The sequence below is a fragment of the Pelobates fuscus genome, chromosome 1 (assembly GCF_036172605.1).
Source record: "Pelobates fuscus isolate aPelFus1 chromosome 1, aPelFus1.pri, whole genome shotgun sequence".
Taxonomy (NCBI): Eukaryota; Metazoa; Chordata; class Amphibia; order Anura; family Pelobatidae; genus Pelobates; species Pelobates fuscus.
In genome coordinates, this window is record NC_086317.1 from 340,036,924 (window position 1) to 340,053,415 (window position 16,492).

The 16,492-nt window shown below is 39.6% G+C and overlaps 1 protein-coding gene across 1 annotated transcript in view; it reads left to right on the top strand.

Moving 5' to 3' along the window:
- The window catches only part of UGGT2 (UDP-glucose glycoprotein glucosyltransferase 2), a 250,653-nt gene that overhangs the window by 37,140 nt on the left and 197,021 nt on the right, over nucleotides 1-16,492 (top strand). The window contains exon 9 of the mRNA XM_063425741.1: nucleotides 8,952-9,051. Within this exon, the coding sequence (XP_063281811.1) occupies nucleotides 8,952-9,051 (100 nt within the window). The remainder of the gene's footprint in view (nucleotides 1-8,951; nucleotides 9,052-16,492) is intronic.

Below are 16,492 nucleotides of genomic sequence, written 5' to 3' on the forward strand. Positions count from 1 at the left end.
ATGCTTCTTTCTGTATTAGCTTTTTGAAAGTTCAGCTATATGAATTAAAATAAATTTTAAAAAGTTAGTTTTTCACATTCTTACCATAATGAAACATGCTGAGAATTATTTGATTTCTGATTTAGTTCATGTATTTTTGACAATGAGCCTTGACAAACCGTGTGTGTGTGTATATATATATATATATTTATATTTAATACAATGTTAAACAAAAATCTGCACACCAGTCCAGCTGTAAGACTTGTCCCACCAAAATCACAAATCTGCAGTGATGTTACTACTACAATGAATTATATTTTTGCCTGATTCCATTTTAAACATGGATTCCTTTGAGTCTGTGTTTGCTATATACAACAGCTTAGGAAAAGATGCAAAGCCAGTAAACCACTCATGGATAGCTGTTTCATTGTTAATGCAAATCATCAGCATGAGGTTGGTTATTGCTTTGCTTATTGAGGCTTAGTAGTGCTTGAGAAGCAAAATCCAAAAAGGTTATGGTGGGGGAAAAAGTGTGATTGAAAACTATATACGTATATAATATTACATGCATCCATATGTACTGGTTTAAAAGATCACATCCTGTCTAATTAGTTGTGCTGGAGCTGAAGAACACCAACATCATCAATAGGTGTTTCTTGGGACCTTCTGGTAGAGCGCATCCTAAGGGCATTTAAAATATGCCCTTTTTAATTACTAATCATGGAGATTCTGTGAAGGGGAACATTTTATTTACTGTTGCCAAATGATTGAATAGAAAATGAATTTCTTTCAATTCTGTCCTTAGCCGATTCTTCTGAATTAAGGTACGGTGTAATATTTGTATATGTAATTTCCAACCAATCAGATAGCAATATTCAAATTGTGGGATGACTGTTTACCCCATCTAGTTTTGTTTTCTTTTGCCTTCTTTTGGATCAACAGCAAAATAACAATGTGAGGAAGACTGAACTTGATGGACGCTAGTTTCAGTTGAGTCAATGTGAATTGTGCAGCCTCTCTGTGAGGAACAGTTATTTTCACCTCTCTGCTGTATGTAATAAAGCAACACACATTTACTCACAACTGTCACCCAAGCTTTAGTGGTACATATGCTTCATTAACACAACAGCAAAACATTAAATACAGGTGTTAAATACTTGTAGGCAATGGTGAGCAAATGATAAGCAGCCAGCACTCCCCTACATAAAATTTACTAAACTTGATCTTTATTCAAGTGTCGTGGTTAAACCAAAGGTCCTGGTTGAACCAACAGTAGTACTTTGCTTCAGTGCTCAGCCAGTCTTTAAATTTGTTGAGCTTGATGGAAGCAATGTTCTCAAAATTTTACCCCATCTGATTGTAAAACAAATACCCACTGCACACCCACTTAGAAAAAAATAAGATTTTTTTTTAATGGAAAAAAAAATCAAATAATCGTATGTTCAGAAACAATCAATAGTCGATGCATATCTCACTATAGCAATCATAGCTCTTAGTAATAACATGATCGCAATTTGAATACAAAGCAAAAGTTTGCGATATGTACATAAACAAATAACAGAAACTGTATCAGTACTGCATACAAAATAATATGTACGGTGGGTATCATTAAACAGGGGCCACTGTAGTATTGGCCAGCTGGGAAGAATTTCTTATAGCTATAAGTAGAGAGTGCAATGTTGGACAGAGGTAATACAGCACAGGCAGCAGTGGATAGGAGAGAGGCAGGAATTAACTACTACAGACTCCCAAAACATCAGCCTTAACCAGCAGCACCACAAGTCACCCTTCTGCACCCAAAAGGTGTGCTAACAAGAGGGTGGCTACAAATATAGAAATTTCAATGTGTATGGGTATCTGTGTGTGGATGTGCCAGTCTGTGTATCTGTGTGTCAGTATATGTAATTGTGTGTATCTGTGTGTATGTGTATGTCATTGTGTGTGAATGTGCCACTGTTTGTATCTGTGTGTCATTGTGTGTATCTGTGTGTGGATGTGCCAGTGTGTATATCTCTGTGTGTCAGTGTGTGCATGTGTCCAGGTGTGTGCATGTGTATGTATAGCTGTGTAAATAAGTTTGGATTGGTTCATGTCATCTCTGCGACTCCAAAATGATTGATAATGGGGTTGCCTGGACGATGTGGTCACATTAAGGTTGGACATGACGCCACATAATTTGAACGAATAAGACATGCCACTAAAGCGGGTATGTCTTTGACTGTGCAGGCAAGCCACTGCTGTGTGGATATCTGCCCGCGCAAACCAGGAGGATGAGTGGTTCGCTGGGCAGAATCTTAAGTCATGTAGTTCCCTGCTTATGTCGGAGCAGAAATCAACACAGCTCGGGGAATGGATAAGTTTTGCTACAATCATCAACTAGCTTTTTGGCTTTTAATAAGAAATTGTCCTCTCTGGAGATGATATGTGTAATGCTCACAAATTGTGAGTATGTGAGTCCCTTTTTAGGTGTAGGGTGAAAAGAATCAAAGAAAATAATTACAGTGGGTTTAGAGAAAAGGTCAAAGCCATTATTGACAATGGTTACTTGTGCATCCAGAAAATGGTCCGATGAGATCTTGTAATCAATGAAATCGTAGGTAGGAAAGAATCCAGATAAGTTTTCCTGAGTACCTTTCCAAAGAAAGAAAACATCATCACTGTAGCGATATCATAGCGCGACAAATTCCCTAAAAAGGTCTGAAGTAAACACTAACTTATTTTTAAACGAGTCCGTGAACAGGTAAGCATAAGCCCCATTTGACCCCATCGCAATACCACAGTTTTTTTTTTACCATAACTGAAGTTCTTGTCATGTAAAACGACATATTAATAATATAAAAGTTTGTCAGATGCTCCACCATAGTTTGCACAATCCACATTGTGTGGGATGGAGATGTACAGTCTGTTAATATCCATTTTGCAATGCCAACATGCCACCTTGGTCATAAAAAAAATATCAAAAAATCACCAGTTTGTTCAAAAAGTGTCACATAAAAAAGATTTGGTTGACAACATTAGTGGTTGCAAGACGCAGTTCAAAAATTGTGAGAGTGGCTGTAATATGGAATTTGTGCCCACCACAGTCGGTTGTCCCGGAGAGTTCATAAGATCCCTATGGATCTTTAGAGTGGACATAAAATGGTGTGATGGGGAACTCACTAACCTCCTAGTTTTGTCACTAATTATCCTTTTCTCACATGCACGGCCCACCACATTTCCCAGGTAGGGAGTTAGAGGATATCTACTGGTATATGGTGTCGTCTTTAAGTTGGGGCATGACTTCATTGTCATACTTAGAGAAGTCCATTACCACCAAGGCACCGCCTTTGTCCTGCTCTACCATTTCAATAAAGGTTTTTACCTAATATAATTCTACGGTGGGACAAAGGAGCTCTTAGGTTTACAGTTTAAATTCCAACTGATCAGTGTTGTCAGGTTGGGACACCTGGATCGGATTAGTATGAAAAAATACTTAATTTAGATATTGTGAAAATAAATTATTCTAAGACTATGACCATAATACCTGGGTATGTAGCTCATACCTTTTATTAAGGATGCATTCTTCTATCCAGAGTCAAAGTTCTGGATGAAATGTTCACAACCATCCTCTCGGCATCTGTGCTCTGCCCGGGTACCGTCTCTGTTATGTTGAATGGTCAACCCCTTTATTGCTCCCATACTGTGTCATGTGCTCTTATACTTGTTCTCGTAACCCCAAGAATCAGCAAATTTACCTGAGACTAAATTAAAAAGAAAAATATTGAGATTTTCTCAATATTAACTTTAAAATTCCCAAGTGGGCTGATGTATGTTAAGCCAGCAGAAATCTCCACTACTAAATTCTGTACTTTAGGATTTAATTTTGTCTTGTTTTCGTTTTACGTCACTGCAATTCTTTGCGGTTCTCTTGTTCTGAAACCTTCTATTGACACATTAAACAAATTATTCTTTATTAGACCTTTCCGACGCTACTGTTTGACATTTCCCACTGGCTTTAATGGGAGTAAATGTGAAATGGCCACTTCAATCTTAAACAAATAGCACCCTAAATACATACTAAGTTAAAATGGATGTCTCCCAAAAGAATATTGCAGTCTGGAGCTACCATGGCAACCACATATGCTGGCAATTACAGAGAAATGAATTTTTAACTGGAGGAAAACTAAAATTTTTGTTTCTTTGTGAAAAGAGCATAGAATGCACTGTGGGGGGAGATGAACTTGTACTCTTAACCCTTTTATGGTAGGTGGCTTTCCAAAGCTGTCCTATCCAGGGATTTGTCTAACTTCTCGTTGTGATGGGTTTTATGGAAAGACTACTGGTTTGTTGTTGATCGTTTATGTTGATGTCTCACTGGATAATCCCATATGAATATAGTCATGTTGAGATGAATACAGATCTCTTTGTAACCTTACTGATATGTTCTCAGTGTATCTGCATATAAAACTTCCACAATGTTTTGCAAATGTTTTTTTTTCTTTCTTTCTTCAAAGAGCTTTGACTGTGTGTTTTGCTGCTAGAGTGCTCTCTGCATTATAATGTTATAACAATTAAAGAAAAAAAAAATGAATCAGTGCTCACAATAAATAATGTATAAAGATTAGCTTCTTTTCAAAATCTTTGCCTAAAAAAAAACCACTCTTGCTGAACATTAAGGTTCACCGACCCATAAATGTTTTTTTTTTTTTAATTAATACATTTATTAGCTACAATACGTTTAAACATCAACTGTTTTAGTATTCCCTGCTCCTTTATATAGTTATTTCATGCCTTCTACTTTACCACAGTCAGAGCTTCTTAACTAGCTTGCAAGTCAGTGCCAAAACTACTTAAATGCAAACATCTATCCCTACAAGAATATATTTCATCGTTTGGTCAATATGGCATTATTTTTCTATTTAAAAAAAAAATGCTTACAGATATCCTACTGCTTTTTCTTCACCAAATCTACTGTTAGTTTTAAAGCACTTGATCAAACCGAAGTCCGACAGATGCTCCACCACTGCCTGCACACTCCCCATCACGTTGAGGTTGTGCAGGCTGCAGAATTTGTTTTTGTTTTGTTTTTCCTTTTTCTTAAAATTAATCTACATGTTATTTTTATTTATATATATAATACAGCTAGGCATGTAAGGTATCTTTCTCTTCTGATCTGACAACCATCCAACCATAGTGCTCCGATATTGCTACTCCTTTAATATAGTGTTAACCACTTCACTGCTTCAATACCAAAAATAGAGCATAACCATTTTTTATTGTCATGTATTTTGTAGTACGAAATCTAGCCCATTAAGTCCTAATCACCCTCATTTATGCTCCAGTTATGATTACTAGCGCGTAGAGGGACACATTTCTCTGCCCAGAGCCACTACTCACAGATATAATGAATGTAAAGTTGCTGAAAATGTAGGCAGTCCACAGAGTGATAAAGATTGATATAACATTTAAGTACTTTAATTTTATTTATTTTTTAGAAATTTATTATTTTTACTGTATTTGCTGTATGTGGGAATTATGCTCAAATGCAGACACTCTTTGTACATTCTGTTGCAATATTTAGTTCAGGATCCTTACAAATCTAAGCAAGGAATTTGACCTTTTTGTCATACCTACTGTATGTGAGAAAAATCATGTTTGCTTTTATACTAACATTTCAGAACTTGTGTGACATATTGCAAGATAAAGAACACTGTATACTGTCTAAAGCTTTTCATTTTCCAAATATTTTTATAAAGGATAAGCAAAAAATAAAAATATATACATTTCCCCATTTTTTTAAAGTTTGCCTGCAAATCAATCTATGCATAAAATTGTTGTGTTATGATGTGTTTATAAGCTAGCTATGCACCCCTTGCTTCAAATAAATGCCATGCAAATATTTGTTTAATCAAATAGTGCTCAGCAGTGAAGAGGTTTTGTTTCCTTCTTATTTTAGAATTGCCTTATAACCCTTTCTAGTAAAACCTCTGGTCTGCTCTCATTGATGTGAATGGTCTACACTAGAAAAAGTGAGATTTCAAAGCAAATTTAAAATTTAGGGTCAAAATAGCCAAACTGGACAAATTCTCCATGTCCGCTATGCATGGATGAGCCAAGGCTCCATTACTCTTGGGTGCAATTTTCTTTTCATCTCCCTCTTTGTGTGGTTAAATTAGCCCCTCCTCTTTATACACACTCCATTTATATGCTCACTCCTTTTCCACTGCTGAATGAGCATTAATGGAAATTAGATTGTTGTAGTTGTTATGGTGAGGATAGTATGTCCCTGCAGGAATTTTAATGTAAGAACTGCCTTTTCAGAGAATATATATATATATATATATATCTAGGGACACCTCCAGTGGCAGTCACTCAGACGGCCAGTAGAGGTGCTTCCTGTGTCAGTATATCACAACACACACATTGTGTACCCTAGGAGTGTAGTCTCATGTAGTCTGCAGACCGGATAGGAAGCCTACCGGACCATCAGGGAGCCAGGACACTGGAACACCAGGGAAAGAAAAGGTATTAATATTACCCCTCCTTCCCTCACACTGCCACCCCCTCCCTCCCTGGTACTGCCACTTGTCACCTCCTTACTAAGCCCCTTGTCACCCCCTTTATGAAGCCCCCTGTCACCCCCTCACTCAGCCCCCTATCATGCCCTACTTCCCTCACTCTCTTCCCTGTCACACACTCACTCAGCCCCCTGTCACCATACTCATACACACACCATCACCACTTTAACCCTGTCACACTCATTTTACCCTCCCCCCCCCCCCCCCAAGCAGGATGGTAATGATTCTCTCAGCGAACTGGGCTAACCTGCCCCCTATGCTCTCAGTCGATAATTTTGCTTTGAGTGCTCCCCTAATGAAGACTGTTATTATAAAAAAGCAGTAAGTGGCTTGTTAAACAGATACTTGCAAGTTGGATTTCAATTTTTTCATTCCATACAAAGAAAATAAATTAATAACTGTCTTGTTAAAAAGTGGAGGTGCTTATTGTATGGATGAATGCCTCCTACTAAAATCTCTGTACTTAGCATTGTGAAATATATTACTATGCACACACAGTAACAGAAAGTGTCCATTAACTCAAATTAAACGTTTATGGTATACAGCCGACCTCAGATGGTCTAATAACTTTTGCAGTATTTCACTGCTTTTTGTCTTCTAAGATTCCCCACTAAACTACATTTCAATTTAAGTTTCCGTTTACAATTTATATCTTATTAAAAACTTACAGATTAGCTCATATTACAAAGCTGAGCATTTTAAATAAAATAAAATAAGAATAAATCCGAAGCAAAGTGTAATTACAAACTTGTTAAACAATAATAGATCGTAACAAAATGAAAGGAACTTGTATGTGTATGTGTGGCATACTGTGAGAGTCTCTGAAGTCATATATCCAGTTTGATTTTATTAGGGGCAGGGATAAAAGTAATACGTTTTATGTACACATACATGCATCCCCAGATTAAGGACCAACAACCTGATCGCAAGAAGCATCTCACTAACCTGTATACCTATAGCAGTGCTGTATTATCAAACCAGATATTGAGAGAGTTCGATTGAAATAAATGGTGTCAATATACAGTGACATTATAGATCCTCCTGCTGCTGAAGTGCCAGTTTCTGAACTGCCACTACATTTACCTGCAAGGGAGACAATGTTGCAAAGTTTAAAAAAAAAAAAAAAACACATAGCACAGGTATGCCCTTTCTGTAGTAGAGACTCCAGACTGTGAACCTTTTAGTTATTTATATGCTAGTTTGTGTATCTATTATCAGAATTCTTGAATAATTACTTAAAAGGAAATTATAGTGCCAGGAAAACAGAGCTACAGCCACTAGAGGTGGCGTTAACCCACCAAGCGAATTATTGCAGTTTTAAAAACTGCAATAATTAGCTTTGCAGGATTGAGTGATCTCAGTGTACCTAGACCACTTCAATGAGCTGAAGTGAACTGGTTGCCTATGGTGTCCCTTTAACATGCTCACTCTGTTAAACATGTAGATCTGTTGGTTTATATGTAAAATTCCATTATTCTGTTTTTCATCTTTTGAAAGGAGTTTGAATCATGTTTCCGTGGATTTCTTTATAAAATGGCGGTTCATAGAAACATGACTGTATAATAAACTTGACTTTGTCAATTTTCCATCAAAAACCATATGTGGAAAGACTTGTCAGGACCAAATTTATTTACATATCATGGGCTTTTAGATACTTTCACTGGAAGTTTTTTCATCATGTTTTGTAAGTGTCTGATTGATTTGTATGAACCACAGAACAGCCGCAGATGGTGTAGTAAAGAAACAATTACTTTTATGCTCTACAATGGAGAATATGAAGTCCTCAAACTTGGCTAATACATTGCTCTCACAAGCAATAACATTAGTGGCGCAAAGGCAAATGTATCCTTTGAACTTGGAGAGAACACTTTAAATAAACTGGAGTATTAACTTTGCATAACTACATTGTTTGAAACCTGTTGCCATCAATTTCTAAAATGATGTTTAGCTTTAAGTGATCTGTATCCAATTTACATATCATTCTATTAACAATGACTGTGGTTTGATGTTTGTGGGAAATTGTCTTTTTTTTTTTTTCATGCACTAGATAGCTCGTACCGGTAATACAGCTTGTCACATATTTCCCATCTATACCTCTGTGACTTCAAAAGAAGAAATTAAACGATAAACTTATTTTAATTGAAGTCATGGGAGCTGCTGCTCATGCTGGCAACTCTGTTTTCATTTAGAAAAATTGTACATTCATATTAGTTTAGTACATGACAACTTTTTGTTTCCTGTTGATCGGAAGGATGTGACTGTTCAACACTCGGAAGAGTTAATTTGCTCTCCATTTGAAATCCTGTTAAATGTGTTTTGAGGTAACTGCCACGAGCAGTCTGTTAATTAATGCAAATAACACCACTACAATTTCCTGACAGCTTTATTGAACTACACTTTTTTGTACGTTTTTAGATCTGAGCTTTCAAGCAGCTTCTAAAATTGTCTCCACACCTGCATATGAAACATTAAAGGTTTTGCGAGACTTAAGTCAAAATTTTCCTATCAAAGCAAGGTAAGACTCTGGGGAAAAGAATACAAATGTTTTTTTTTTTTTTAACCAGTTTAATAGAAATTCTTATTCGATTAATGGATCTTCAATTAAAAATACATGTCCATCTTGGCACCAATTTACAATGTTCTTTAACCCCTTAAGGACACATGACATGTGTGACATGTCATGATTCCCTTTTATTCCAGAAGTTTAGTCCTTAAGTGGTTAAAGCTCTTGATGTGAGATTTATACCTATCGTACAATTCCTTGGTATCTAGATCTCTCTCTTTTCTACCCTACTTCATTTTATTGTAAGCACATATAGAAGTATTTAAGAGAGATCCAAAACAAAAAAAAAACAGATATTAACATGTTATAAAACAATGGTAACTATTTTTGTAAATTGGTTTTTGTAAGCAAAAGAAAAAAAAATTCACAACTTGTCACTAGAACACAGAATTACATAAAATGGTATGGACTCTACCCTGGTCACAACACCAAAAACACGATTCAATTTGCTGTTACATTTTGGAAGGTATGACTCTGAGGTGGTGACATCAAATGGTGATACTAAGAGGAAAACACAGATGAAATGTTATAAACTGTTTACTCTAGTTAGGTTTTCACTATATAGACCCTTTTCATCTCATTGATATCACTATATTACTTGCTACAGACGAGCAGTGGCAGCTGATTCTGATACTAAACTAATACACTGATTAGCCACAACATTAAAACCACTGACAGGCGAAGTGAATAAAACTAATTCTGTCATTACAATGACACCTATCAAGGCATGTGATATTATAGACAAATATTTAAGTCAGTTCTTCAATTTCATGTGTTGGCAGCATGAAAAATGGGTATTTGAAAAGATCTGAAGGACTTTGACAAGGGCCAAATAGTGATGGCCAGATGAGTGGGTCAGAGCATCTCCAAAACGGCAAGTCTTCTGGGGTGGTCCGGGAATGAAGTGGTTATTACCAAAAGTGGAGTACGGATAGCACATATGGTCTGACCGCACAGTAGCGAGAGCTACTGTAACTTAAATTGCTGAAAAACTTAATGCTGTTCATGATAAAAAGGTGTCAAAACATACAGTGCATCACAGTTTCCTACATTTCGAGTTGTGTAGCTACAGACTGGTCAGAGTGCCCATCATTATACCCCCATCCACTGATAAAAGCACCTTCAATGGGGATGTGAGCATCAGAACTGGACCATGGAGGAATGGAAGAAGGTTGTGTAGTCTGATGAATCCCCTTTTCTTTTAGATCAGGAGGATGACTGGGTGCGTATGCATAGTTTACCTGGGAAAGACATGGTGGCAGGATACACTATGGAAAGAAGGCAGGCCAGCGGACGTAGTGTTATGCTCTGGGCAATGTTCTGCTGGGAAACCTTGGATTCTGGCATTTATGTGGATGTTACTTTGACATGTACCACCAACCTAGAGATTGTTGCACACCAAGTACACCCCTTCATGTCAATGGTATTCCCTGATGGCAATAGTTTCTTTAAGCAAGATAAAGCACTCTGCCACACTGCACAAATTGTTCAGGGATGGTTTGAGGAACATGACAAAGCTTTCAAGGTGTTGCCTTGGACTCCAAATTTCCGAAATCTTAATCCGATTGAGCATCTGTTGGATATGCTAAAACAACAATTCAGCGCCTCCACTCTTTTGCTGCACATGTGCAATAACCATTGGCCAGATCATGAAGCTTGATATCTCAACAATGGAGGTGGGGCTAGTGGCGGGACTAGGGAGGAATGTGAGTAAAAACACTACACACACAGACACACATATTCTCTGACACACAAATTATTTGTTTTAATTCAGTTTAAGTCCACCCAGCCTCCCTACCTGTGGAAGAACTGGAGCGAATACTTTCCCTGGGGTCCAGTAGGCCAGCTGTAATCTTCAAGCTCTTCTTGCTCTGCTCTCCCTCATGCGATGGGATGCTGTTGCCGGAGTGATGTCATATTCCAGCTCATGGCACCACTGCAGGGCAAGGGAGCAGAGCAAGAAGATTCCAACCCCTCGCCGCCTCCATTACTTACAGCCAGCTGCCCACCTGCCTCTACTCTCCCTTAGCCGGCAACCTGCCTCGAAGGGAACCATGCTGACCCGGCGTCTAGGATTTACCTAGCCCTGGACTATAGGACATTTAGCACTTAACTCAGTGCTTATCAATATACTACCATATGTAACAATTTTATAGTAAGGTTTCCCTTACACTCATGGATAAAGGGTAAACGGTAAAAAAAAAAAAAAAAATCCCCCTTTTATCCCTTACTTGATCACTCTTCAACATCACGGCAATGGTGGTAGCTAATACGCATGGGTGGTGGGTCCTACACTGGTATTAGAGGCAGTCTTAACTCTACAATATAAACTTCTCAGTTTCTATAAAACTGCTATGTTTTACATTGCAGAAATAAGTGACACTACACTTAGACCACATCAGTGAGATGAAGTGGTCTAGGTGCCTATAGCATCCCTTTAATCGTTAAAACTAAAACCTATAACAATTATTATTATTGCCATTTATATAGCGCCAACAGATTCTGTAGTGCTTTACAACATAGAACTATGAGCCTTTAATGTAGGGTTTGCTGCTCTGATTCCTGCAAAAATGTGCCCTACCAGGTAGACCTTGTGGCTAGAAACATGCAAACAGCAAATCAAACATGGGGACTCCAGAGAAGGTTTGCTGCAATCACCATTGTCATCTCCCTTAGGAGAGAGCGGTTCAGTCTTACAGTCACTAAAAAGGGTTCATCCAGGTGAAACACCTTAGGGTGTATCCTGGGGCTTTGGCTATAGAGAGGTTGAACAATCCCGGCTGGGCTTTTTTTAATATGGCCTTGTGACCATAAAATAATACTTGGTCTACAAAGCATGCCCCATCACATGAAAATGGAGCATCTATTAAAAAAAAAAAAAATGAAAAGTATATTTTTTCCTGTCCTACCTGTTGAGTCAGATCTAACCAATTTGTATATACTGTTATGGTCAGCCAGGAAACATATTTACAGTCAATATATTGATTGTGTCTGATTCTATTTAAAGAGAATAGCAAAAGTGCCATACTAACAAATTTGTCTAGTGCAGCCCAACAAATCGTTTATGATATCTTTATTTGTAATATAACACCATACAAATATGATCTAAATGTGATTAAGTCGCATATAAACAATAAAATTAAACATGGATACCTCGTAATACAAACATGTTTGTGATAATTCTATCCTCTGTAGAATTATTAAAAGTGTCGATATTCTGTGAAAATATTTCTTAAAAGTCATCATTATGGGGGGGAGAGACACATCTAGCCCCTACCTTTGATTTTTGTAAGTGAATTGTAATTGTATACATGAAGTACCATAGGTGTTTTGTAATTACCATAATAAATAGTTTGTCACTTAACAGACTCCATTTTTCAACGATTGTCAAAATACAACTATCTACTGTGAAAACAACTATACATGCATACATTCAGAGAGCTGTATCTTTGTTTTACAAAAGGCATTGGATGTATTTTCTTTTCATTTGCAACCATTGTTTTTAAAAGACAATTCATGTTTGCCATAGATGTTTTATAGACCATACACAATGACATTGGCAATTCATTCCATTAGAATCACAATTTTTATTGCCTGTATTCTCCCTGCCTTTGCAAATAATTGTTTGGGGTATAATCTGTCTTCTCTTTTCTTTACTGCTCCATATACCTCATGAGTTAACATATTTTTTTTGTAGGGCTATAAATGTAAATGTGCTTTGTTTAAGTCATCACTGATGATATTTGCCTTCTTTCTACTGACTAAACCAGGCCCTAATTGTCTGTCGACTGTCGTTTTGTGCAATCGAAATGTAAAAACAAGTGATGGATTCCTTATCCTTCCTTTGTCTAGCATCCGTTATATGTATTTATGCATTCTTGCTGAATCCGTAGGGAATCCTTGCTTTAAATGTACCATTTTTTCTGGGTAGGACGCCAAGTCTTTATAGAGTAAATTCACATTGAAATCGTTATTGTACGGAGCAAGGCAGTTTGAGATAATCTGAGGGTTATTGACAGTGATTGAGGTCTGAGATGCAAACTGAAATGTTTCAAATTGTAGAAAGGGATGGAGAAATATAATTAGAACAAAGGCAGTGTGTGTGTATATTTGTCACACACACTTTTATTTAAAGTATATAAATCCTAATATTGTAAGCTAGTGGTTGCACAATTCACCACAAGAAGAAAAACAAGATCTGACTGTCTATCTAAACACCACTCATATATGCTTACCTCCGCATATCAAAATGAAAGGTAAGTGTTAAAGGGACACTATAGTCACCAGAACAACTACGTTCTGGTGAGTATCCATTGCCTTCAGGCATTTTCATGGAAACACTGTCTTTTCGGAGAAAAGGCAGTGTTTACATTTCCCCCTAGGGACACCTAGAAGTGGCCACCCTTCAGATGACCACTGGAGGTGCTTCCTGGGGCAGTGCTGCACAGTAGGCAGCACTGCCATTCATCGTCTCCACACTCTGCATGGAAATGCTGAATTGTCCTCAGAAAGAAGCATTGATTCAATACATTTCTATGAGGAGGTGCTGTTTGGCCCAGCCCCGTCCCTCCTCCTTGCTGATGTCAGCCAATCCAATGCAATTCTGACTGGGGTGCTGGAAACAATGGAAGTTTTTTACCTTTTCTAATGGGGCTTAATGGTGGATTAAACACTATAGGGTCAAGAAAACATGTTTGTGAGCCTGACCCTATACTGTTCCTTTAATGCATAGATAATTACAAGGTGCGTGAGTGTTTTGCTGTGATATGTCTTGTGAAGGTAGAGTAACTATCAGGCGGCTATTTTAAATGTCAGTTTTACAGTGGGCATTAGGGATCGACCGATATTGATTTTTTAGAGCCTATACCGATGCCGATAACCAATAACTTGCCTATATTCTGTACATCTACCATTTTGAAAAAATAAACTAATTCTAAAGGTAGACTACAAACACACACAATAGGTGGAGCAAATTATATACTTTCCTCTCTTCTCAATTGGTCCAGCAATTCTGCAAAGACAGAGAGGTATACAATAGTGCAGATAACTCACAGCTATATTAAATATTGCTTTTATATGAATGCACTCACAAGAGTAGAGCCAAAATAACCTGGCTCTGGTGTGGATGGCTTTAGGATCTATAAAGGTGATCCAAATCCCTCTGTGGACGATCTTGGTACCTGGTCTGGATACCTTCTCTGGGTTACTGGAGTGGTATAGTCTTCTCCCAGCAATTAACAGCAGGAACTCCAATGGTATAAAAAGCCCGATATTGGACATTTTTATAAAAGTATTTATTTCTATTTTCTTTTATCCACATGTTTAATAAATAATTTGGTTTTTATATCATTGGAGTTCCTGCTGTTAATTGCTGGGAGAAGACTATACCACTCCAGTAATCCAGAGAAGGTATCCAGACCAGGTACCAAGATCGTCCACAGAGGGATTTGGATCACCTTTATAGATCCTAAAACCATCCACACCAGAGCCTGGTTATTTTGGCTCTACTCTTGTGAGTGCATTCATATAAAAGCAATATTTAATATAGCTGTGAGCAGGGGCGGACTGAGAACCCTCAGGGCCCCCGGGCAAAATAAATCAAGGGCCCCCTTACAGGCCCCACCCATACTCCGCAGCAAGCGCCACCCTTGTCCCGCCTCCATGCACCGCCTCCAGCCACACCCTACACAATCTTTAGACACAAGGAACAAAAGTGCAATAATCCCCTCCAGGCCCTATTAGAGACTACAATGGAGTCTAATAGGCTTGGAAGGGGGTCTTTCTAACAGAGGCCATCTCAGTGTCCCTGCTGGAAACAGTCGCCTCCAGGCCCCAGTAGAGACTACAATTGAGGGCTAATGGGCCATGGAGTGGGGGAGTATTCTCGCAGAGGCTATCTCAGTGTCCTTAAGAATTTCCACCAGGTCCCATTAGAGACTACAATGGAGTCTAATGTTCCTATTCACAATATAGCAACACAACATAGCTCGCTGATACCTAGGCCAAGTTGGCTCCTCTTGCCTTAATTACTGTTGTTGGCTGGCAGTCTGTGGGCTTGCTTGAAGGCTGTGGGCTTACTGGCTGCGGCTGGCAGGCTGTGGGCTTGCTGGCAGGCTGTGGGCTTGCTGTCTGCGGATAGCAGGCTGTTGGCTTGCTGGTTGTGGCTTGCTGGCTGGCAGGCTGTGGCTTGCTGGCTGCGGTTGGCAGGCTGTGGGCTTGCTGGCTGTAAGCCTAACTGGTGGCCTGTGGGCTGGCTGGCTGGCTACTGGCCGGCCTGTGGGCTGGCTGGCTGGCCGGCCTGTGGGCTGGCTGGCTGGCCGGCCTGTGGGCTGGCTGGCTGGCCTATGGGCTGGCTTGCTGGCTACTGGGGCACTTGGAGATTATTTAAAGAAATAATCCATGCACAATAACCACTACTGCTCTGTGTAGTCGTTATGGTGCCAGGAGGGCCGGGCCGGGCCCCCCTCCCAGAGTAAGTAGTCAAACCGTTTAAGAACAGTTTGACAACTTACCTGGGGTCTGCTGGGATATGAGGCTGTTGTAGGGTATAGGAGCAGTGGTGCAATGTGTAAGGGGTGCAGTGTGTGTGAGGGGGTGTAGTGTGTGAATGTGTAGGGTGTGTGGGGCAATGTGTGTATGAGGGGGCTGTGTATGTGTGTGGCAATGTTAGTATGGGGGGCTGTGTGTGTATGGGTGGGCAGTGTATGTGTGTGTGTGTGAGGCCATGTGTGTAAATGTGTATGGTGTATGGGGGGCAGTGTGTGAATGTGTATGGTGTGTGGGGGTAGTGTGTTTATGGGGCTAGAGTTAACTCTCACCACTTCAACCACCAGGAATCCCTGGTGGTCACAGTGTTGAGAGTGAACTCTAGCCCGTAGCTCCAGGGCTAGAGTTTACTTTCGCCAGGACAGTAACGTTGCCGTGGTAACCGCGGCAACGATCTGTGCTCGCGCAAGAAGGCCCCAGAGGAGCTGCAGGCTGAGCTCCCGGGTCCTCTCTTCCTCCCTCCCCTGCCGGCTGACCGCACGGTGCCTGCGGACAGGGGAGGGGGCAATTGCCCTCCTCTTACTCCCCCCTACCCCTCTTCTTACCCCCTCCCCCTCTTCTTACCCCCCTCCCCCTCTTCTTACTCCCCCCTCCCCCTCTTCTTACTCCCCCCTCCCCCTCTTCTTACTCCCTTCTTACTCCCCCCTCCCCCTCTTCTTACCCCCTTCTTACTCCCCCTCTCTTCTTACTCCCCCTCTCTGCTTACTCCCCCTCTCTGCTTACTCCCCCTCTCTGCTTACTCCCCCTCTCTTCTTACTCCCCCTCTCTGCTTACTCCCCCTCTCTTCTTACTCCCCCTCTCTTCTTACTCCCCCTCCTCTCTTCTTACCCCCTCTCTCTCTTCTTAC